This window comes from Mobula birostris, chromosome 11 (genome assembly GCF_030028105.1).
Source record: "Mobula birostris isolate sMobBir1 chromosome 11, sMobBir1.hap1, whole genome shotgun sequence".
In the NCBI taxonomy this organism is placed as follows: domain Eukaryota; kingdom Metazoa; phylum Chordata; class Chondrichthyes; order Myliobatiformes; family Myliobatidae; genus Mobula; species Mobula birostris.
In genome coordinates, this window is record NC_092380.1 from 79,975,563 (window position 1) to 79,998,272 (window position 22,710).

The 22,710-nt window shown below is 41.6% G+C and overlaps 1 protein-coding gene across 2 annotated transcripts in view; it reads left to right on the top strand.

The window, feature by feature from the left end:
• The window catches only part of LOC140205226 (serine/threonine-protein phosphatase 6 regulatory subunit 3-like), a 149,845-nt gene that overhangs the window by 34,348 nt on the left and 92,787 nt on the right, over nucleotides 1–22,710 (top strand). For both annotated transcript variants that reach the window (XM_072272640.1, XM_072272641.1), the window contains exons 2-3: nucleotides 2,826–3,058; nucleotides 17,042–17,228. In XM_072272640.1, the coding sequence (XP_072128741.1) occupies nucleotides 2,832–3,058; nucleotides 17,042–17,228 (414 nt within the window). In that variant the 5' untranslated portion in view covers nucleotides 2,826–2,831. The remainder of the gene's footprint in view (nucleotides 1–2,825; nucleotides 3,059–17,041; nucleotides 17,229–22,710) is intronic.

A 22,710-nucleotide genomic window follows, 5' to 3' on the forward strand; every position in this document is an offset into this window, starting at 1 on the left:
ACAGTAGAGGGCAGTAGGTTGGTGTCAGTCCAGGCTCTGGGTATTGAGGAGTCTGATGGCTTGGGGGAAGAAACTGTTAACATAGTCTGGTCATAAGAGCCCGAATGCTTCAGTGCCTTTCTCCAGATGGCAGGAGGGAGAAGGGTTTGTATGAGGGTGCGTGGGGTCCTTCATAATGCCGTTTGCTTCACGGATGCAGCGTGTGGTGTAAATGTCTGTAATGGTGGGAAGAGAGACCCTGATGATCCTCTTGGCTGACCTCACTATCCGCTGCAGGGTCTTGCGATCTGAGATGGTGCAATTTCCGAACCAGGCCGTGATGCAGCTGCTCAGGATGCTCTTTGTAGAATGTGGTGAGGATGGGGGGGGTGAGAGATGGAATTTTCTCAGCTTTTGCAGAAGGTAGAGACGCTGCTGGGCTTTCTTTGCTATGGAGCTGGTGTTGAGGGACCAGGTGAGATTCTCTGCCAGGTGAACACCAAGAAATTTGGTGCTCTTAACGATCTCTATGGAGAAGTTGTCGATGTTCAGTGGAGAGTGGTCGCTCCGTGTCCTCCTGAAGTCAACAACCATCTCTTTTGTTTTGCTCACATTCAGAGACAGGTTGTTGGCTCTGCACCAGTCCGTTAGATGTCATGTCGAGTCTTAACAAACTTATAAGGAAGTAGAGGGGCTGCGATGCTTTCTTTGTATTTGCAGTTGCGTGCTAGGCCAAGGATAGGTCATCTGAAATAGTAACACTAAGGAATTTAAATGTAACTGCTTAAGAGTGCCAGCGATGGGCATGATTTTATGCCAGGTTCCTGACAGAGCAATATGAAACAATGAGGTAGTGAGGGTTTCATATCAAGTGTCTGGCATAGCAATACATATCCTGATTGGATTTTTTAAAGTGGAAGTCAAAACATTTGAGTCTTTTCTGTCGTCAGAAAGATAATAGTTGCTCAGACTTCCATGTTCACATTTGTGATGTATCCCTTATAAGCTTTGATTCCTTTACTATTTTGAAGTCTGTATTTTAGTTTTTAATATATTCAATGATTTGGCTTTCATAAGTATTTTTGGGTAGGGATTTCTAAAACCTTGTAATCCTTTGAGTGAAGAGATTTTTCCTTCTCCTCCAGCCGTTAACCTTTCCCACCCACCTGGCTTGACTTGTCACCTTCTAACTCGTCCTTCTTCCCCTCCCCCTCCCCCTCCTTTTAATTCTGGCACCTTCCCCTTTCCAGTCCTGAAGAAGGGTCTCAGTCTGAAAGGTCAACTATTTATTCATTTGCATATACACTGCCTGACTTGCTGAGTTCCTCCAGCATTTTGTCTGTGTTACTCCTGATTTTCGGTATCTGCAGAGTCTCTTCTGTTTAGAAATGTTTCCATGTCTTTTTTTTAGATGCGTGCTTCCTTATTCTGAGACCATATCCTCTGGTACTAGATTCTTTCATAAGGGAGACCATCTTGGCATTTATTCTATGAAGTTTTAATAGGATTGCTTTTATAAATTTCAATGAGTACAGCTAAGATCCATTTAAGCTTTCTTTGTAAGACATTCCGTCCTTTTGTGGGTTCTTCCTAATGAAACTTTTCTGACTTTCCTTCAATGATATATCTTGAGTAAGGGAAACCAAAACTGTGAACTATGTTCTGAGTGTGGTTTCTCTAGTGTTTTGTACATTTTTATTATGACTGATCTAATTTATATTCCAACATCCTTGAAATAAAAACTGGAATTCATTATCCTTCCCAATTACCTGCTGATTGATTTGGAGGGAAGAATTATAAAATAGCTTATTATTGCAATAGCGAAAGACTCTTTGTTCTGCTGAGCATTGCTGCCATGCTACTTTGACACCAGAATGTATGGCAGCACGTGGGGTGTCACCAGCATCTCCCTAGGTTGTGTTGGTTGTTAATGCAAACGACACACTTCAGTGTGTTTTCCAATGTATGCAATAAATAAAACTGAATCTAAATGATAGATGATGGTCCAACCATTTTCTTATGTCAGCAGGCTTTTTTGAATTGAAATGTATTTCTTTGAACAACCATGGTCATGAGTCAACTAAGTAATGTTTGGAGAATTAAATATCAACACTTCGTTCAATTGCTTTTCTTATTCTGTAACATCTTTAAGATTTATCCCATTGAATGAGAAAATACTGATTGGTTGTTAAGTTGCTGGATTCCTGCTTTTTTGCAGTTGAGATTTAACTGGTTAATTTTCCACTGAGGGTACATGGCAGAATTCTGGAGTTGTGACTGTGGTTAGAGGCACAGCTGATCTTCGGCTCAAGTTATCAATATATTTGGATGTTGTCATTACCCATAGCCTTTGCAGTATGCAGTGCAGTCAATTGTTTCTTGGGTCACATGGAATAGACTGAATTGGCTGAAGGCTAAATCATTTCATCTGTTGCTATTGTTTTGCATTCTGCTTTTTTCCCCAAACAAATTTAATATTCAAATATGGTGCTTATCCTGTCTTGAAGAAGGGTCTCGACCTAAAACATCGACTGTTTATTCATTTCCATGGATGCTGCCTGGCTGCTGAGTTCCTCCAACATTTTGTGTGTTGCTCTGGATTTCTAGCATCTGCAGAATCTCATGTGTTTAGTTAGTGCTTGTCCTCTTTCTTTAGTTAAGATGACAAATATTTAGCATTAGCTAGAGATTGAAGTTTTTCCTGATTAGTATTGCTTTTCATTGTACAATATTTACCTGTTATCAGGGGAAACATGTCTTGTTTTTCGATGAAATCAGATTAGTTTGTTTTTAAACTGTTCAATAGATGCACTGACTAATATACTTTTACTGTTTTTTTTAATTAGTGCATCATGTTTTGGAAGTTTGATCTTCACACATCATCCCATATAGACACGCTCCTCGATAAGGAAGATGTGACTCTTACTGAATTAATGGATGAGGAAGATATTTTGCAGGAATGTAAAGCTCAGAACCGTAAACTGTTGGATTTTCTGGTCAGGTCGCAGAGTATGCATGATCTTGTTACGTACATCACCCAGGAGCCACCAGATGACATGGATGAAAAAGTGAAATACAAGTAAGAAAATCTTATTATAGGAAATGTTTACATTTAAAGATGTTCCTACCTGAATGAAGTTTATTAGACTAGATTGGTTTTTGTAAAGTGTGCTTCCAAATTGATATTAATGTAGAGACTGGACCTTTCTGCTGTTGAGGATAAGAAATGCCAAGTTTACTTAACTTTTCATTACCCAATTATATACCAAAAAGTTATTATATTAGTGAAATAAATTGGTCATGATTTTCATATTCTTAAAGGAAAATTTGCTAGATCCTAGCATCTGTACTTTAAGTTTTACATTTATGCTTTTGCATAAATAGGTAATCTAGTTAATTAGTCCAATAAGAATTCAAATTTGTCTGAGCTGGTGAAACATCAACATTGCGGAAATTTTATTTTTTTGTATTTATCTTCTTCCATTCTAGTCTCACTATCTTTTTTCAAGCCCTTTATATCATTTGTCTGATAGCAAAAGCAATCATTTTCATGTGTGAACCAAGGCAATGATTTTCACTGGTTGGTTGATATAGTTAAGTTTAACCTTGCTGAACACTAGCAGCTTTTTTTTCATGGGTATTGAATGAGTCCAAGGTAAAATTTCCCTTGGGACATGTTATTGAGGTCAATTGCAGTGGTCAATTCAACTAATGTAGCATAAAGGAGAAATAAAACATAGATAGCCCTTGTTTTCTTTGTTAGCTGGATGCCATTAGGAAAATAGAAATACTTATAAAGTTATTACTATAAAAAATCAGTCTATTCTTAAATTTATTTGATCCTAGTATCTCTCTTACTTAGTTCGTGGGAGATGTTCGTCTCTTGCAAGGTTACAAGTTTTAATGCCCATTCCTAATTGCCATTGATAAAAGGGTACAGAGCAGCCTTATGGATCTGTAGTCATTGTGGTGAAGGTTCTGCCACAATGTGATTTCATTCAAAGTTCAAAATAAATATATTATCAAAGTACTTATACTGTATTTCACCCCGAGATTCATTTTCTTATGGGCATACTCAATAAATGAAATAAACATCATAGAATCGGTGAAAGACTACACCAATAGGGTAGACAACCACTATGCAAAAGACAGCAAACTGTGCAAATACAAAAGGAAAGTGTCACGTGACCGGCAACAATGAATATCAAATTGAGACAGGTTATATTAAACAAACATAAACAGTTATTAAACTCTGCTCAACAGTAGTGGAAAATATATTTAAACGACTAAGTTAACGGAAGTTAACTGCTATACGGCAACTCAGGAACAGTTCATAAAAGGATAATTGCGAAAACAGTTCTTAAAGTGGTAGAGTCCAAGTGATTTACACAGTCAATAAAGAGAGACTTCTCTGGAGAAGGATTTCTTCAGAGAAGCGACGTTTCTGCTGGTTCTGTCCAAAGGATTCACGACGAAGGAAATAAACAGTTTAAAAGGAGCTGACCTTTTTCCTGGCGAGCGAACCCTGCATGAATTTCCTTGCTCTTTTGGCAGGAGTTATCTCAGATGCAGGTCACTACTTCTTGACCGAAGACTCAATAGAAACCATAGAAAAACTACAGCACAGAAACAGGCCTTTTGGCCCTTCTTGGCTGTGCCGAACCATTTTCTGCCTAGTCCCACTGACGTGCACACGGACCATATCCCTCCATACACCTCCCATCCATGTATCTGTCCAATTGATTCTTAAATGTTAAAAAGGAACCCGCATTTACCACCTCCTTTGGCAGCTCATTCCACACTCCCACCACTCTCTGTGTGAAGAAGCCCAATAAGGTCGATCCTCTCCAAAACTGCCAAACGATATCAGCTTTACTCGACTCGGTGAATTCGTGTGCTTTGGTAAGGTCTTCACTCTCCAATTCTACTTACAATAGAAAGTAGAACTCCACTTTAAAATGAAACTGCGTCATAAGACAAATATGCAGCAGTACGAAGTAACTAACACAAAACTAAACTGAAACCTAACTGCGTCACGCCAGGGGTCTCCTTTATATCCCTGTTGAGAACAGGTCATCATGTGACCCCTCTGGCGGGAAAATTACATCATGTGACCTCTGCAAAACCATTACATCATCCTCATAAGACAGTCACAAGGTATGTAACAAAAGAAAGAAAACAAAAGGAAAGAAAGAAAATAAAAGGAAGAATAATAATTAATAAATAATCAATAAATAGGAGTCTTATCGGTTGTGCATCCTACTTCTTGTAGAATTTTTTCTGTTCAAGCAAATTGGTGTATCCATAACAGGCTATGATGTAGCCAGTCAATATACTCTCCACCACACATCTATAGATGTTAGTCAAAGTTTTGTGGTCCAATGTCATGTAGAATCTTCACAAACTTCTAAGAAAGTAGAGGCACTGCCATGCTTTCTTCATAATTGTATTTGTGTGCTGGGCCAGGACAGGTCCTCTAAAGGATTTAAGTTGCTGACCCTCTCCACTTTTGATCTCCTGTGAGGACTGACTCATGGATCTCTGGTTTCCTCCTTCTGAAGTCAATAATTGGCTCATTGGTCTTGCTGATATTGGGTCAGAGTTTGTTGTTGCAGCACACTCAGCCAGTTTTTCAATCTCTCTCCTATGTGCTGATTTGATTTGGCCCACGACTGTGTGTCATCAGCAAACTTAAATATGGCATTAGAGCTAGAGCAAAGAGTTAAGTACACAGTCTTGTGGTGCACCTGTACTGATGGAGATTGTGGAGGAGATGTTGTTGCCAATCTGAACTGACTCTGGTCTGCAAGTGAGAAAATCAAAGATCCAATTGCACAAGGAGATTTTGAGGCCAATGTCTTGAAGCTTATTGATTAGTTTTGAGGGGATGATAGCTTTGAATGCTGAGCTGTAGTCGATAAAGAGCATCCTGATGTATGCATCTTTGCTGTCCAGATGTTCCAGGGTTGAGTGAGATGGTATCTGCTGTGGGCCTTTTGTACCAGTAGGCAAATTGGAGTGGATCCAAGTCACTTCTCAGGAAACAGTTGATATGTTTCATCTCCAATCTCTCCAAACATTTCGTCACTGCGGATGTAAGTGCTATTGATGATAGTTATTGAGGAGGAACTTATTTCCAAGTCAGGATAATGTGTAACTTGGAGACTGTGTATCTGCAGACCTTGGACAAGAGTCATAAAGTGATACAGACCCTTTAGTTAAATCTGACCTTATTCAGCACGTTGTTCACCTAGCTAGTTCCAATGTTTCATATTCAGCCCTTATCCCTGTAAGCTCCTCTTGTCCACGTACCTATCCAAATTCTTCTTAAATGACACTATTGTACCTGCTTCAACTCAATCCAAATACACATCACCCTCTGCATTAATTATTTCCTCTTTCACCCTAAATTTATGCCCCCTAGTATTGGACTCTCTTACCCTAGTGGAAAAAGACTGTTACCGTCTACCTTATCTCTTTCTCTCATAATTTTAAACATTTCTATAAAACTACCCCTTATTCTCCTATGTTCTAAGTGATAAAGCACTAGCTTGACCAGCCTGTCGTATAATTCAGGCTCACTAGTCCTAGTTACAACCTGATAAAACTTTTCTGCACATTCCAACATAACCACATCTTTCCTATAACAGGTACTCCAACTGTACACGGTACTCCAAGTGCAGCCTCACGAGTAACTTGCACTAAATGTAATGTTACAGCTTCTTTTCAGTGTTCAGATTGATGAAGACTTGTGTGCTAATTCATTTTTCATCACCTTACCTTTCTGTGGTGCTGCTTTCAGTGAACCGTGCACTTTTACTCCTTAGCATCTTTGTTCTGTTACACTGTCTAGTGCCCTACCATGCCCCACAACATGAATGAAAGCTTGTATTTCTATTTGTATTGTACCTGTAAGGTATTCAAGCCCCTAAACTACTTCCCAGGAGCAATGTTACTCAAAAAAGGTTGACACCAAACTAAATTCATTAAAGTTTTGATAAAACTGCACATCTGGTATTTTTAAGTAGACTATCTGAATTTCTGAACGCTTGAGCGGAGTGAAAAACAGAACTCAGTGAACCGTATACTAAAAAACATGTCTCATTGCAGAAAGTTCTTATCTTGGTTCTTCATGGCATAACCAGAGGCTGTGACTCCTAGTTCTGTACTCTGCAGTAATCTGAAAATTTCTCTCTGTTTGTAGCCTATTTCTGATGGAGTCCTGTGTCTATGGGATCCCCTCTTATTCTTCAGTACTCCTGTGAATATACGGCCTGTCTGATCTCTGATAACCCAGGCATCTGTTCAGTGAACTGTCCTTGCACCCCTTCATGGCAAGAAGATCCTTCTTTGAGTAAAGAGTGCATGCACAACTCCAGATGTGGTTTCCTCAAGAGACACTGCAGCTGTAGCAAGATATCCTTCCTTGTTGTCAAATCTCTTGCAATAAAGGCTAACGTGTTATTTGTCTTCCTAACTGCTGTACCTGAATGCTTCCTTTAAGCAACTTCCTTTTTCTTTGTATCACCATTCAGTTAAATTAAGCTGATATAGTCATACAGGTGGTACTGCTGTATATATTGTAGAACAGATATATTGAAAATTTCCATCGAGTTCCTCCAGCAGTTTGTGCTTTTAAATGTGTTGTATTTAAGTTTGCTGATGACACCACTGTTGTTGGCCGAATCAGAGATGGTAATAAATCAGGATATAGGAGGGAAAATGAAAATGTGGTTGTGTAGTGCCACAACAGTCTCTCACTCAATATCAGCAAAAGCAAAGAGCTGATTATCAACTGCAGGAGGAAGAACATGAGCCAGTCCTCAACAGAGGATTTGTCCTGAGACCAGCATGTAAGTGCAATCACCCAAAAGGCATAACAGCACCTCTGCTTTCTTAGAAGTTCGCTTAGATTTAGCAGGTCACCAAAAACTGACCTGTTGATGCACAGGTCATTGTTGATTCTATTGATGCACTTGGAGAATATCCTAAATGTTTGCATTATGACCTGGTATAGAAACACCAATGTCCAGGAATGGAAAAGGTTACAGATGTGGTGGACGCAGTCTCGTCCATTACAGGTAAATGCCTCCTCATCATTTAATAGATGTAATAGAGTTTTGACTAGTGACCAATCTGGACATCAGAAGTTTGAGAGGAGGTGATTTCACTCAGGTTCACAGTCCGAGTAGAGAAAGGCAGTAATGGCATAATTGAGCTCTAACCATCGACCAATCAGTGTCTGGGATTGATTAGCAAGAGCAAGTTAAAGGAATGCGACGGCAAGCGCAATGGCCATCGTCGCAGCAGCCCTCGTCTGAGCGGACGGAATCAGAGTGGTGATGTTGAGGCTTTAGCTCTTTGAGATTTCAACGAAGAGAAGTTTCAGTCAAAGAAGACAAAAAAGTTCTAGGTTAAGTTAATTTTTCCTTCCCTTCTTTATTTCTGCTCAGCAAGGACAGTAGAGATGCCAGGCAGGATAGTAGAATGCTTCTCTTGTGGGATGTGGGAAGGCAGGGTGGGAATGCTCCAGAGGTGCAGATAGAAGCCCAACTTCTAACAATCTGTGCTAAGGAGTTAGAGCTCAAACTAGACGAACACCGGATCATTTGGGAGGTTGAAGGGGTGATAGATAGGACATATAGAGAGGTAGTTACACCCAAGGTGCAGGACACAGGAAACTAGGTGACAGGTGCTAGATTCAGGTTTCTCTCAGATTTCTCCTACTCTATAGCTAGAGTAGTGAGAATGGGTTCCAGGTCAGCTCATCATCCAAGATGTGGGAGATCTGGGAGACCTCCAGTCTTGCACGTCTGAGAACTACAACTAGGTACAGGTCCTCACAAACTGTAAGGAAACTGGAACTGCAGCTGAGTGATCTTCAGCTCATATAGGAGGATGAGAACCACAGTGAGGAAGCCAGACCCATGTTGCAGGAGGCAGATAGCTGGTTGGCTCTCAAGAGGGAAAGGAAATAGACAATTGTGCAAAGTATCCCTTGGGCCACTCCCCTCAATGTCACGTATACTATGGGAACCTATCAGGGGAAGCCACTGCAGCAGATCACTGGCACTGAGTATGGCCTTCTGGCCCAAAAGAGAAGGGGGGAGAAGAGAGTGGTGTAATAGGTGAGGAGTTCACTTTTTATGGGTAACAGATGGGAGCTTCTGTGGACGTTAAAGAGACTCTTGAATGATCCCCTGTGCCAGGGTCGGGGGCACCTCAGATTGGGTCCACGGCATTATAAGGGTGGAGGGAGGTGTTCAGCTAGAAGCTGTGGTACATATTGGTACCAGTGACATACACTCAGTGGCCACTTTTCTAGGTATACCTGTATACCTGCTGGTTAATGCAAATATGGTCAAGAGCTTCAGTTGTTGTTCAGATCAAACATAAGGGTGGGGAAGAAATGTGATCTAAGTGACTTTGACTATGGAATGATTGTTGGTGCCAGACGGGGTGGTTTGAGTACCTCAGAAGCTACTGATCTAGGATTTTCACGCAAAACGGTCTCTAGAGTTTACAGAGAATGATACAAAAAACATCTGGTGAACAGCAGTTCTATGGGTGAAAATACCTTGTTAATGAGCGAGGTCAGAGGAGAATGGTCATTCTGGTTCTAGGTGACAGGAAGGCAACAGTAACTCAAATAACTATGCATTACAACAGTGGTGTGCAGAAGAGCCTCTCTGAATGCATAACATGTTGAATCTTGAAGTGGATGGAGTACAGCAGAGGACCACAAACATACACTCAGAGGCCACTTTATTAGGTACAGGAGTTACTTGATATAGTGGCACTGAGTATAGGTAGGAAAAGGGATGAGGTCCTGAAGAGAAAATTCAGGCAGCTAGGTAGGAAGCTGAAAAACAGGACCTCAAGGCTGGTAATCTTTGAGTTGTTGCTTATGCCACATGCCAGTGAAGAATTGGATGATATGGCAGATGATTGTGGCTGAAGAATTGGTGTAGGGAGCAGGGTTAATTTTTCTGGGTCATTGCTATCTCTTTTGGAAAGATATGTCGTGTACAAAAGGGGAAGGTTACACCTTAACTTGAGGGTGGCTGATATCCTTGCGGGCAGGTTCACTAGAGCTGTTAGCAGGGGGTGGGAAGCAGAGTGATAGGTCAAGAGGATGGGGCGGTTGGTATACAGTTAGATGCAGCATGTAGAGAGTCTGAAGAAGGATAGGCAGTTGATAAGATAAAATTGCACTCAGTTGGAATGGTTGAAATGTATACATTTTAATGGGAGAGCTATCGAGCAAGGGTGATGAACTCGGAGCATGGGTGAATTCGTGGAATTATGACGTTGTGACCATTACAGAGATTTGGCTATCACAAAGGCAGGAATAGCTGCTGGTTGATCAGGGGTTTGGATGCTACAAAAAGGGCAGGAAGGGAGATAAAAGTGGTGTGGGGGAGTGGTATTGTTAATCAGGGGTAATATTCACAACTGCAAAAGGGAGTACTTCTTGGAGGCATCGTGTGCTGAGTCAGTGTGAGTGGAAGTAATAAACAGGAAGGGAGCAATCACTTTATTGGGAGTATTCTATTGACCCATTCCTACCCCCCACAACAGTAACAGAGACACTGAGGTGCAGATTGGAAGGCAGATTTTGAAAGATACAAAATGACTTTAACTTCACTCAACCTATTCTCATAAGGCATGCTCCCAAAAAGAAAAAAGGTTGAGTGAACTCGACCTTTTCTCCTTGGAGCGACGGAGGATGAGAGGTGACCTGATAGAGGTGTATGAGATGATGAGAGGCATTGATCGTGTGGATAGTCAGAGGCTTTTTCCCAGGGCTGAAATGGTTGCCACAAGAGGACACAGATTTCAGGTGCTGAGAGTAGGTACAGAGGAGATGTCAGGGGTAAGTTTTTTTTACTCAGAGAGTGGTGAGTGTGTGGAATGGGCTGCCAGCAACGGTGGTGGAGGTGGATATGATAGGGTCTTCTAAGAGACTTTTGGATAGGTACATGGAGCTTAGAAAAATAGAGGGCTATGGGTAAGCCTAGTAATTTCGAAGGTAGGGACATGTTTGGCACAAGTTCATGGGCCAAAGCGCCTTTATTGTGCTGTAGGTTTTCTATGTTTCCTCAATATTGATTGGTACCTCCTCAGTCCAAAAAGGTTTAGATAGGGTGGTATTTGTTAGGTGTGTCAGTAAGGATTCCAAACACAATATGTGGACGAGCCAACTAGAGCATCTGGTACGAGGCAATAAATGTGTTTGGGTGACAGATCTCTCAGTGTTTGAGCATTTCAAAGATTCCTTGACCTTTGCCAGAGCTTTGGACATGAACAGGAGCAGATGGTGTGGGAAAGTATTTAATTGGGGGAGGGCGAATCATGATGCTATTCGGTAAGAACTTTGGCGCATAAATAGGTAAAGGATGTACTTAGAAAAATGCACAATGGAAATGTGGAGGTTGCTTAGGGAGTACTTGCTTGGAGTTCTGGATAGGTTTGTCCCATTGTGGTACAGAAAGGATGGTAGTGTGAAGGAACCACAGTTGACAAGAGAAGTAGAACATCTAATCAAGAGGAGGAAAGAAGTGTACTTAAAGTTTAGGAAGTAACGATCAGACAGGGCTCCAGAGAGTTGCAAGGTAGCCAAGAAAGAGCTGAAGAATGGACTTACAAGAAATAGAAGGGCACATAAGAAGGTTTTGACGAGTAGGATTAAGGAAAACACCAAGATGTTTGTAAAGTACCTGAAGACAGGAGAATGACTGATCACAGGTAGGAGGGGAAATGTACTTGGAGTCGGAGGAGGTAAGGGAGGGTCTTGGTGAATACTTTGTTTCAGTGTTCACCAGTGAGAGGGACTTTGACAAATGTGAGGACAGCACAGAATAGGGCAATATGCTGAAACATGCTGAGCTAGGAAAGAGGAGGTGATGGAGATTATGAAAAACACTACGACAGATAAGTCCCCAGGGCTGGATGGGCTATATCCCAGCTTACTAGGGCAAGCAAGGGAAGAGATTGCGGCACTTTTGGCAAAGAGCTTTGTATCTTCACTGACCACAGGAGTAGTACCAGAAGACTGGAAGGTGGCAGATCTGATCTCACCTAAGCCTAATGAGCCAAAGTCACTCTAATGATTGACACACTCCAAAACAGTGACCACGCTGCAGCACTTGAATTATTCTTATCGGCCCTTTCTAATGAATTCCAGCTTGCCGATTGGTAGCTCCTCAGTTGCTGAGAACTTTGCCTTTAAAATCTCGATTGCCGTCCTGATTAAAAAGTAGCTATTTTACGCACCGCTGATGTAAATTGTCCAACTCCGCTCCAATGAGTATTGGAGAAGTTCAAGAGTGTCAGGGGGCAGAAGTGACTGTAGTTGCTATTAGTTAGAAGGGGTGCTCGGGAAGCTGAAAACTCCAAAGCAGATAAGTCATCTGGAGCAGATGGACTGCACCCTGAATGGTAGTAGCTGAGATTGTGAAAACATTAGTGATGATCTTTCAAGAATCACTTGATTATGGAATGGTTCCAGTGGACTAGAAAATCACAAAAGTCATTCCACTCTTTAAGAAGAGAGGGAGACAAAAGGCAGGAAGTCATAGGGCGGTTAGCCTGACTTCTATGCTTGGGAAGATGTTGGAGTCCATTACTAAGGATAAGATTTTGGGGCACTTGGAGCCACACAATAAAATAGGATAAAGTCCTAAGGGAAAATCTTGCCTGAGAAATCTTTTCAAATTCTTTGAAGGAATAGCAGACAAAATAGATAAAGAGGAGCCAGTGGATGTTGCTCACTTAGATTTTTCATTATATTTTATACTTTATTGTCGCCAAACAATTGGTACTAGAATGTACAATCATCATAGCGATATTTGGTTCTGCGCTTCACACTCCCTGGATTACAAATATTAAATATTAAAGATATTAAAAATAGTTAAAATTAGTAAATATTAAAAATTTAAATTATAAATCATAAATAGAAAATAGAAAAAATGGGAAGTAAGGTAGTGCAAAAAAACCAAGAGGCAGCTCTGGATATTTGGAGGGTACAGCCCAGATCTGGGTCAGGATCCATTGAGCAGTCTTATCACAGTTGGAAAGAAGCTGTTCCCAAATCTGGTCAGAGAGATGGCATCTGCCGTTAACCTGTTGCTCCAGTAGGCGAATTGTAAAGCATCGAGGTTGACCGGTAGGCCGTGGTTGATGTGTGCCAAAACCAATCTCTCAAAGCATTTCATAGCAATTGATGTCAGAGCCACAGGCCGATAGTCATTCAGGCATGCCACCTTGCTCTTCTTCGGCACTGGGATTATCTTTGCCTTCTTGAAACACGAGGGGATCTTAGACTGAAGCAAGGAGTAGTTGAAGATGTCCGCAAACACTCCAGCTAGCTCGCTTGCACAGGCCCGGAGAACCCGTCCTGGGACACCATCTGGGCCCGTCGCCTTCCTTGGATTTATCTTCAGGAAGGCCCTTCTAACGTCCTCCTCGGTGACGATGAATCTCGATGCCACGAGGTCCGGTTCATCCAGAGGGAGCGGGACGTTCCTCTTCTAGTTCGAATCTTGTGTAGAATACGTTAAGTTCGTCAGGAAGAGAAGCACCACAGTTATTGATATTCCCAGCCTTTTCTTTGCGCCCAGTGATCTCAGTTAGACTCTGCCATAGTCTACTGGCATCCCTTTGGTTAGCCTGGGCTTCCAGCTTGGCTTGATATTGCCTCTTAGCGCCCTTAATGGCTTTCCAGAGTTCACGCCTGGATTCCGTGTAGCGACTGGTATCCCCTGACCTAAAAGCCACAGCTCTAGCCTTTAAAAGGGACTTGACCTCATAATTCATCCAAGGTTTCCGGTTAGGGAATACCCAGATCGTCTTGCGAGACACATAGTCCTCCGTGCATTTCCAAATAAAGTCCGTGACAGCTGAGGCATACTCATCGAGGTTAGCTGCTGAGTCCTTGAATACTAACCAGTCCACCAATTCAAAGCAGTCACGGAGGACCTCATCCGTTTTCTCCGTCCAACGCAACACTACTTTTGACACCATGACTTCCTGCTTCAGTCTCTGTTTGTAAGCCAGGAGGAGGAGTACAGCCTAATGGTCCGATTTTCGGAAGTGAGGTCGTGGGACGGAACGGTAGGCATCCTTAACTGCTGTGTAGCAGTGGTCAAGTATATTCGGGCCTCTAGTGGGGCAGGAGACATGTTGGTATAACTTTGGCAGCACCTTTCTGAGGTTGACCTGGTTAAACTCGCTGACTGTACTGAGCAAAGCCTCTGGATACCTGGTCTCAAGTTCACTGATGTTGGCGTACATTAGGCCTTTGACAAGATGCCACACATGAAGCTGTTAACCAAGTTAAGATCCTATGGTATTACAGGAAAGATACTAGCCTAGACAAAAGATTGGCTGACTGGCAGAAGGCAAAGAGTGGGAATAAAAAATTATTCAACCATCATGCTCTTGATCCAGAGGGTAACTGCACTCACCTCAACACTGAACTGATTCCACAACCTATAGACTCAACTTTAAGGACACTTCAGCTCGTGTTCTCGATATTTATTTATTGCTTGCTTACTTATTATTATTATTCTTTTTGTATTTGCACAGTTTGTTGTCTTTTGCATATTAGTTTGTGGTTTTCTTTATTGTATTGCACTTCTTTCTGTGTACTATGAATGCCCACAAGAAAATGAATCTGAGGGTAATATATAGGGACATGTATGTAATAAATTTACTTTGGACTTTTCTGGTTGGTTGCAGTGACTGGTGGTGGATGACTAGTGGTGTTTTGCAGCTGTTGGTGTGGGGTCCGCTACCTTTTATGTTATATGTTAATGATCTGGCTGACAGAATCGATGGCTTTTTGGTGAAGTTTGCAGACAATACAAAGGTAGGTGGAGGGCAGGTAGTGTTGAGGAAGCAGGGTGTCTGCAGAAGGATCTGGACACATTAGGAGAATGGGCAAAGAAGTGGCAGATGAGGTACAGTGTAAGAGATGCATTTTTGTAGAAAGAATGAAGGCATAGACTATTTTCTAAATGAGGAGGAAGTTCTGAAATCGAAGGTGCAAAGGAACTTGGTAATCTTAGTGCAAGATTCCCTCAAGGTTAACTTATAATTGATAGTAAGGAAGGCAAATGCAATGTTATCATTCAGTTCGAGAGGATCAGAATATAAAAACAAGGATATAATGCTTTGTAAGGCATTGATCAGACCACATTTGGAGTGCTGTAAGCAATTTTGAGCCCAATATCTAAGAAAGGATGTTTTGGTGTTGGGGAGAATCCAGAGGAAGTTTGCGAGAGCAACACTTTCATTCCCAGGACCAATGTTTGAAGAATGTACTCACTGTAGTTCAGAAGAATGAGGGGAGGTCTCATTGAAATCTACTGAAGATTGAAAAGCCTAGATAGAAGTGGTCTGGAGAGGACTCCATTAGGAGGGGATGGTCAAGGACCAGAGGACACTTGCCTCAGAAGAGAACATCCCTTTAGAACAGAGAAGAGAAGGAATTTCTTTCGCTCGAGGGTGGGGAATCTGTGGAATTAATTGCTGCATATGGCTGTGGGGGCCAAGTCATTGGGTATATTTAAACAGAGGTTGAAAGGTTCCTGATTAGTATGGGTGTCGGAAGGTTACAGAGAAAGGGCAGGAGAATGGAATTGAGAAGGAAAATAAATCAGCTATGATAGAATGGTGGAATAGACTACATGGGCCAAATAGCCTATTTCTCCTATATCTTATGGATATTACGAGGAATGGACTAGCTTCTATTGGGATGAGGACTTGAACAAATCCTTCTCAGTCTCAGTTTTAGACTCTGTAATGTAACAGATTCATTTCAAATAGTGTCTTGTAAAGTATTCAGCCTTCAACGCTTTGTTCACATAAATAAGTATTGCCACAGGGATTTTCATCAGTTTTTTTGTGAATCACATGTTTTTTTTTTCTCCCTCCCAGTAGAGCCCAAAAAAGCAGGGAAAATTGCAAAGCATGAAAAACTAGAAGTTCAAAAACTGAAATGTCAGCAGTTCAAAAGTATTTATCCCCCTTTGCTCAGTACTTCGTTGAACCACCTCTCGCGGCTGCTACAGCCAGTAGTCATTTTGGATAAGTCTCTATTAGCTTTGCACAATGTGATGGAACAAGTTTTACCCATTCCTTGTTGCAAAATTGTACAAGCTGTGCCAGATTAGTTGGAGAGTGGAGGTGGACAGAAATCTGGAGCTCTTGTTAGAGATATTCCATTGGGTTAAGGTCAAGACTCTGACTGGGCCAATTGAGGACATCATTTTTCTTCATTTGAAGCCATTCCATGGTTGCTCCCCAGTTTAAGTTTCTGGCAGAGCCAAGCAGGTTTTTTATCCAGGATCTCATTGTATTCAGCAGCATTCATCTTTTGATCAGTCCAGACCAGATTTCCAGTTCCTGCTGATGAAAAGCATCCCCATAGCATGATGCTACCTCCACCATATTTTACAGTAGGGATGTTGTTATCTGGCTGATGCACAGTATTGGATTTATGCCACATGTATTGTTTTTTTTTAAAGAAAAAAGCCTATCCTTGCCCATAAAGGCTTTGCAAAGCTTCACTTAAAAGGTACCGTAAAGATGTGGAAGAAGGTCTTGTAGTCAGATGAGACTCAATGGTATGTGTGGCATGAATCTAATACTGTGTTCAGGACTGAATAGTGTGCGTCTACTTTGTATAGCTGCAGGAGAACTTTTACTTTTTAGTTTTCTAGTTCATCAGAAATAAACTAAGAATTTGTGAGTGTTTTTAAATATCCTTTGTAAGAAATCATGACATTTTAGTAATTTATTCTGTAGGCACCAAAAACCTGGACTTCCACTAGATCTAGTATTTCATCACGTAATGGGGAATTTGACTTGTCCTTTATAGAGTTTAAAATGCATTTCTTTACACATGTCCATATTGAAAAAATATTTTGAAAATGTTTTGAAATAACCAGAATTTGCTGCTACTGTTATAAAATCAACAGCAGGTTGTTGCAAATTACAGACTGGGAGATCCTTTATCAAACTTGACATAAAATGCTCTAAATATTTATTTTTCTAGATATCCCAACATATCGTGTGAACTGCTTACTTCAGATGTAGCACAGTTAAATGATCGACTAGCAGAAGATGAACCTTTGCTTACAAGACTTTACAACTTTTTGGAGAATGACCCACCACTTAATCCTTTGCTTGCAAGTTTCTTCAGTAAGGTGTTAAGCATTCTTATCAGTAGGAAACCAGACCAGGTAGGGGATATGAGCTAAATTTTAGTATTTGTTTAATTTTTAACATATTAATTATTTATGAGCTTTATTACTATAAAAGCTAGAATGAAAATCATAGTACATTTTCTTGATTTGAATCACCAAGCCTTCAGACATTCGTCTCTAGTTTCTTGTGCAGGTTAGTTTCAAATTTCTTTTGGGATCTCTCCAGTGAAATGTGTTTTATTATAGATATTTTTAAATGCTTGTGTTGCCCTTCTTAATTGATCTGAGCTGAGGGCTTGCTGAGTAAGCACAAACATTCGGGATTCCCATATGGAAGCGTAAGCTAGATCTGTAATGATTTCCAAGATGTTCTGTGCTGCTTTACTCAGCATATGGCTCAGTAGTAGACATCAGCTGGTTATTCCCCAGAACCTGTGCATGTAAATCTGCTACAGATCCTCTGTCAGGTTAGATGTGGTGTGGATCCTGACAACATAAGATTAAATTCTCATTTAGAGCATATGACAGAGGAGTAGAATTGGGTCATTTAGCCTAATTCTCAGCCCCACTCCCCGGCCTTCTCCCCATAACCTTTGATGCCGTGATCAATCAATAACCTATCAAACTCTGCCTTAAATACACCCAATGACCTGGAGTCCGCAGCTTCCAATGGTAATAAATTCCACAAATACACCACCTTCTGGCTAAAGAAATTCCTCTGCATCTCTGTTTTAAATGGACGCCCCTCTATCTTAAGGCTGTGCCCTCTTGTCCTGGACTCCCCACCATGGGAAACATCTTTTCCACATTTACTCTGTCTAGGCTTTTCAATATTCAAAATGGTTTCAGTGAGATCTCTCCTTATCCTTCTAAATTCCAACAAGTACAGACCCAGAGCTATCAAACTTTCCTCGTATGATAATCCTTTCATTCCCAGAATCATCCTTGTGAACTTCTTCTGAACCCTGTCCAATGACAGCACACCTTAGATGAGGAACCCAGAACTGTTTCCAATACTCAAGGTGAGGCCTCACCAGTGCCTTATGCTCTTGTATTCTAGACCTCGAGATGTTTAACTTTACACTTTCAATATATTTTTTATTATTTCTAATAATTTGTACTGTTTATGAATGTCTAAGACCTATGACAGATATTCAGAAGCATTGTAAAAACATCATAGCTTTAAGCAAAGCTGGAATATGGCTTTGATGTCTATTGTGGAATTTCTTAGCTACTTCATGTGGAGGCCTTTTTCAGGCTTTTCTACTAGACGATATTATATCACACTAGCCCCTTGTGCTGCATAAGGCTTGATCACGTGTGATAGAGATGCTGTCAACCAACAATTTCACTGTTAATGGATACATACAAGATAAATGCAGAACAGTGATAATCTTAGTCTTGTGCAGGTTGTAAGTCACAGTCAGGAAGTTGCAGTGCATTTCGTCATTCTGAATTAGGCCTTGCCGTTATAGCCAACTTGTGCAACTTTGCCGAAGATTAAATGGGTCGTCCATTGCCATAAACAGTTGATTATTGAACAATGGAATGATATACTATCTAATTTCTTCAATGAGTTCAGAAACGATGTAAATCAGATTTGTCATTACAGGAACTCTCTACGTAGTACCAGAAGTAAAATGCATAAAGAAATGTTTTTAAAAATTAGCAGTTAGGATTTTTTTTGTAGTGTTTAACATCTGGTTATTTTAATGCCATAAATTGTTTTTAACCAATGTTGCACCATATAGTTAGTTGAGCAGTAAGGAGGATACTTTGTACTGTATATTATTTACATCTATGCATTCCTCAAATTTCCCCTGAATTTGCATAGCTCTGTCTCATAACTCTAAGCCCAAATAAATGATGAGATGATAATTTTTCACAATTGGCTTACACGTTCTTAGGATTTAATGTACTCTTGCAGTCAGTTTTGCATTAAAAGTTGTTCTTCTAAGGTTGATTTAGACGTAGATGCAAACCTTAATGCTTGTCCAAATGTTTATAATAGAAATAACTGATGACTAGTGCAGTGTGTTTCTTGTCATTAAAAAGAAAATTTAACTCTCCATTATATTTATACATACGCTAGCTTCATTATATATTTTGATTGTTTAACTTCATCTGATTTTTCTTAGTTAGAATAAAAAAATCTGCCAATGTAAATGGAAATCTAAATTTGTTCTTATAGATAAGTAAATTGTAAATGGTTAGGCCAGGATTAGGACCCATAATGGATAAAAATGGGAACTTGTGCATGGATGCCGAAGGAATTTTTGAGGTACTGCAGTACAGTGCAAAAAGAATGAGGCACACATACAGTGGCATGCAAAAGTTTGGGCACCCGGTCAAAATTTCTGTTACTATGAATAGCTAGGTGAGTAAAAGATGACCTGATTTCCAAAAGGCATAAAGTTAAAAATGACACATTTCTTTAACATCTTAAGCAAGATTACTTTTTTTATTTCCATCTTTTACAGTTTCAAAATAACAAAAAAGGAAAAGGGCCTGAAGCAAAAGTTTGGGCACCCTGCATGGTCAGTACTTTGTAACACCCCCTTTGGCAAGTATCACAGCTTGTAAATGCTTTTTGTAGCCAGCTAAGAGTCTTTCAATTCTTGTTTGGGGGATTTTCACCCATTCTTCTTTGCAAAAGGCTTCTAGTTCTGTGAGACTCTTGAGTTGTCTTGCATGCATTGCTCTTTTGAGGTCTATCCACAAATTTTTGATGATGTTTAGGTCAGGAGACTACGAGGGCCATGGCAAAACCTTCAGCTTGTGCCTCTTGAGGTAGTCCATTGTGGATTTTGAGGTGTGTTTAGGATCATTACCCTGTTGTAGAAGCCATCCTCTTTTCATCTTCAGCTTTTTTACAGACGGTGTGATGTTTGCTTCCAGAATTTGCTGGTATTTAATTGAATTCATTCTTCCCTCTACCAGTGAAATGTTCCCTGTGCCACTGACTGCAACACAAGCCCAAAGCATGATCAATCCACCCCTGTGCTTAACAGCTGGAGAGGTGTTCTTTTCATGAAATTCTGCACCATTTTTCCTCCAAACATACCTTTGCTCATTGCGGCCAAAAGGTTCTACTTAACTTCATTGGTCCACGGGACTTATTTCCAAAATTCATCAGGCTTGTTTAGATCAACCAACACACATAAAAGTTGCTGGTGAATGCAGCAGGCCAGGCAGCATCTCTAGGAAGAGGTACAGTCGACGTTTTGGGCTGAGACCTTTCGTCAGGACTAACTGAAAGAAGAGCTAGTAAGAGATTTGAGAGGGGGAGGGGGAGGGGGAGATCTGAAATCATAGGAGAAGACCGGAGGGGGAGGGATGGAGCCAAGAGCTGGACAGTTGGTTGGCAAAAGGGAAATGAGAGGATCATGGGACAGGAGGCCTAGGGAGAAAGAAAAGGGAGGGGGGAAGCCCAGAGAATGGGCAAGGGGTATAGTGAGAGGGACAGAGGGAGAAAAAGGAGAGAGAGAAAAAGAATGTGTATATATAAAAAATAAATAATGGATGGGGTACGAGGGGGAGGTGGGGCATTAGCGGAAGTTTGAGAAGCCAATGTTCATGCCATCAGGTTGGAGGCTACCCAGACGGAATATAAGGTGTTGTTCCTCCAACCTGAGTGTGGCTTCATCTTTACAGTAGAGGAGGCCGTAGATAGACATATCAGAATGGGAATGGGACGTGAAATTAAAATGTGTGGCCACTGGGAGATCCTAATTTCTCTGGCGGACAGAGCGTAGGTGTTCAGCGAAACGATCTTCCAGTGTGCGTCGGGTCTCGCCAATATACAGAAGGCCAATTTGTGACAATCCATGTTCCAAACCTATTCTGGTATCTGCCCCCCACTTTTCCTTCGCAACATCGACGACTGCATTGGCGCTGCTTCCTGCATGCATGCTGAGCTCGTTGACTTCATTAACTTTGCCTCCAACTTTCACCCTGCCCTCAGGTTTACCTGGTCCATTTCCGACACCTCCCTCCCCTTTCTAGATCTTTCTGTCTCTATCTCTGGAGACAGCTTATCTACCGATGTCTACTATAAGCCTACTGACTCTCACAGCTATCTGGACTATTCCTCTTCTCACCCTGTCTCTTGCAAAAATGCCATCCCCTGCTCGCAATTCCTCCATCTCTGCCGCATCTGCTCTCAGGATGAGGCTTTTCATTCCAGGATGAAGGAGATGTCCTCCTTTTTTAAAGAAAGGGGCTTCCCTTCTTCCACCATCAACTCTGCTCTTAAACGCGTTTCCCCCATTTCACGCACATCTGCTCTCACTCCATCCTCCCGCCACCCCACTAGGAATAAGATTCCCCTTGTCCTCACCTACCACTCCACCAGCCTGTGGGTCCAACATATAATTCTCCGTAACTTCTGCCACCTCCAACGGGATCCCACCACTAAGCACATCTTTCCCTCCCCGCCCCCCCCCCCCCCGCTTTCTGCAGGGACTGCTCCCTACGCAACTCCTTTGTCCATTCGTCCCCCCCATCCTTTGATATCTCTCCTGGCACTTACCCTTGTGAGCGGAACAAGTGCTACACATGCCCTTACACTTCCTCCCTCACTACCATTCAGGGCCCCAGACAGTCCTTCCAGGTGAGGTGACACTTCACCTGTGAGTCGACTGGAGTGATATACTGCATCTGGTGCTCCCGATGTGGCCTTCTATATATTGGCAAGACCTGATGCAGACTGGGAGATCGTTTCGCTGGACACCTACGCTCTGTCCGCCAGAGAAAGCAGGATCTCCCAGTGGCCACACATTTTAATTCCACGTCCCATTCCCATTCCGATATGTCTATCTATGGCCTCCTCTACTGTAAAGATGAAGCCACACTCAGGTTGGAGGAACAACACCTTATATTCCGTCTGTGTAGCCTCCAACCTGATGGCATGAACATTGACTTCTCAAACTTCTGCTAATGCCCCACCTCCCCCTTGTACCCGATCCATTATTTATTTATTTATATACACACATTCTTTTTCTCTCTCTCTCCTTTTTCTCCCTATGTCCCTCTCACTATACTCCTTGCCCATCCTCTGGGCTTCCCCCCCTCCCCCTTTTCCTTCTCCCTAGGCCTCCTGTCCCATGATCCTCTCATATCCCTTTTGCCAATCAACTGTCCAGCTCTTGGCTCCATCTCTCCCCCTCCTGTCTTCTCCTATCATTTTGGATCTCCCCCTCCCCCTCGCACTTTCAAATCTCTTACTAGCTCTTCTTTCAGTTAGTCCTGACGAAGGGTCTCGGCCCGAAACCTTGACTGTACCTCTTCCTAGAGATGCTGCCTGGCCTGCTGTGTTCACCAGCAACTTTTATGTGTGTTGCTTGAAGTTCCAGCTTCTGCAGATTTCCTCGTGCTTGAGGCTTGTTTAGATGTTCCTTTGCAGACTTCTGCTGCTGAGGTTTGGCCGCAATGAGCAAAGGTATGTTTGGAGGAAAACTGAAGGTGAAAAAAGGATGGCTTCTAAAACAGGATAATGATCCTAAACACACCTCAAAAT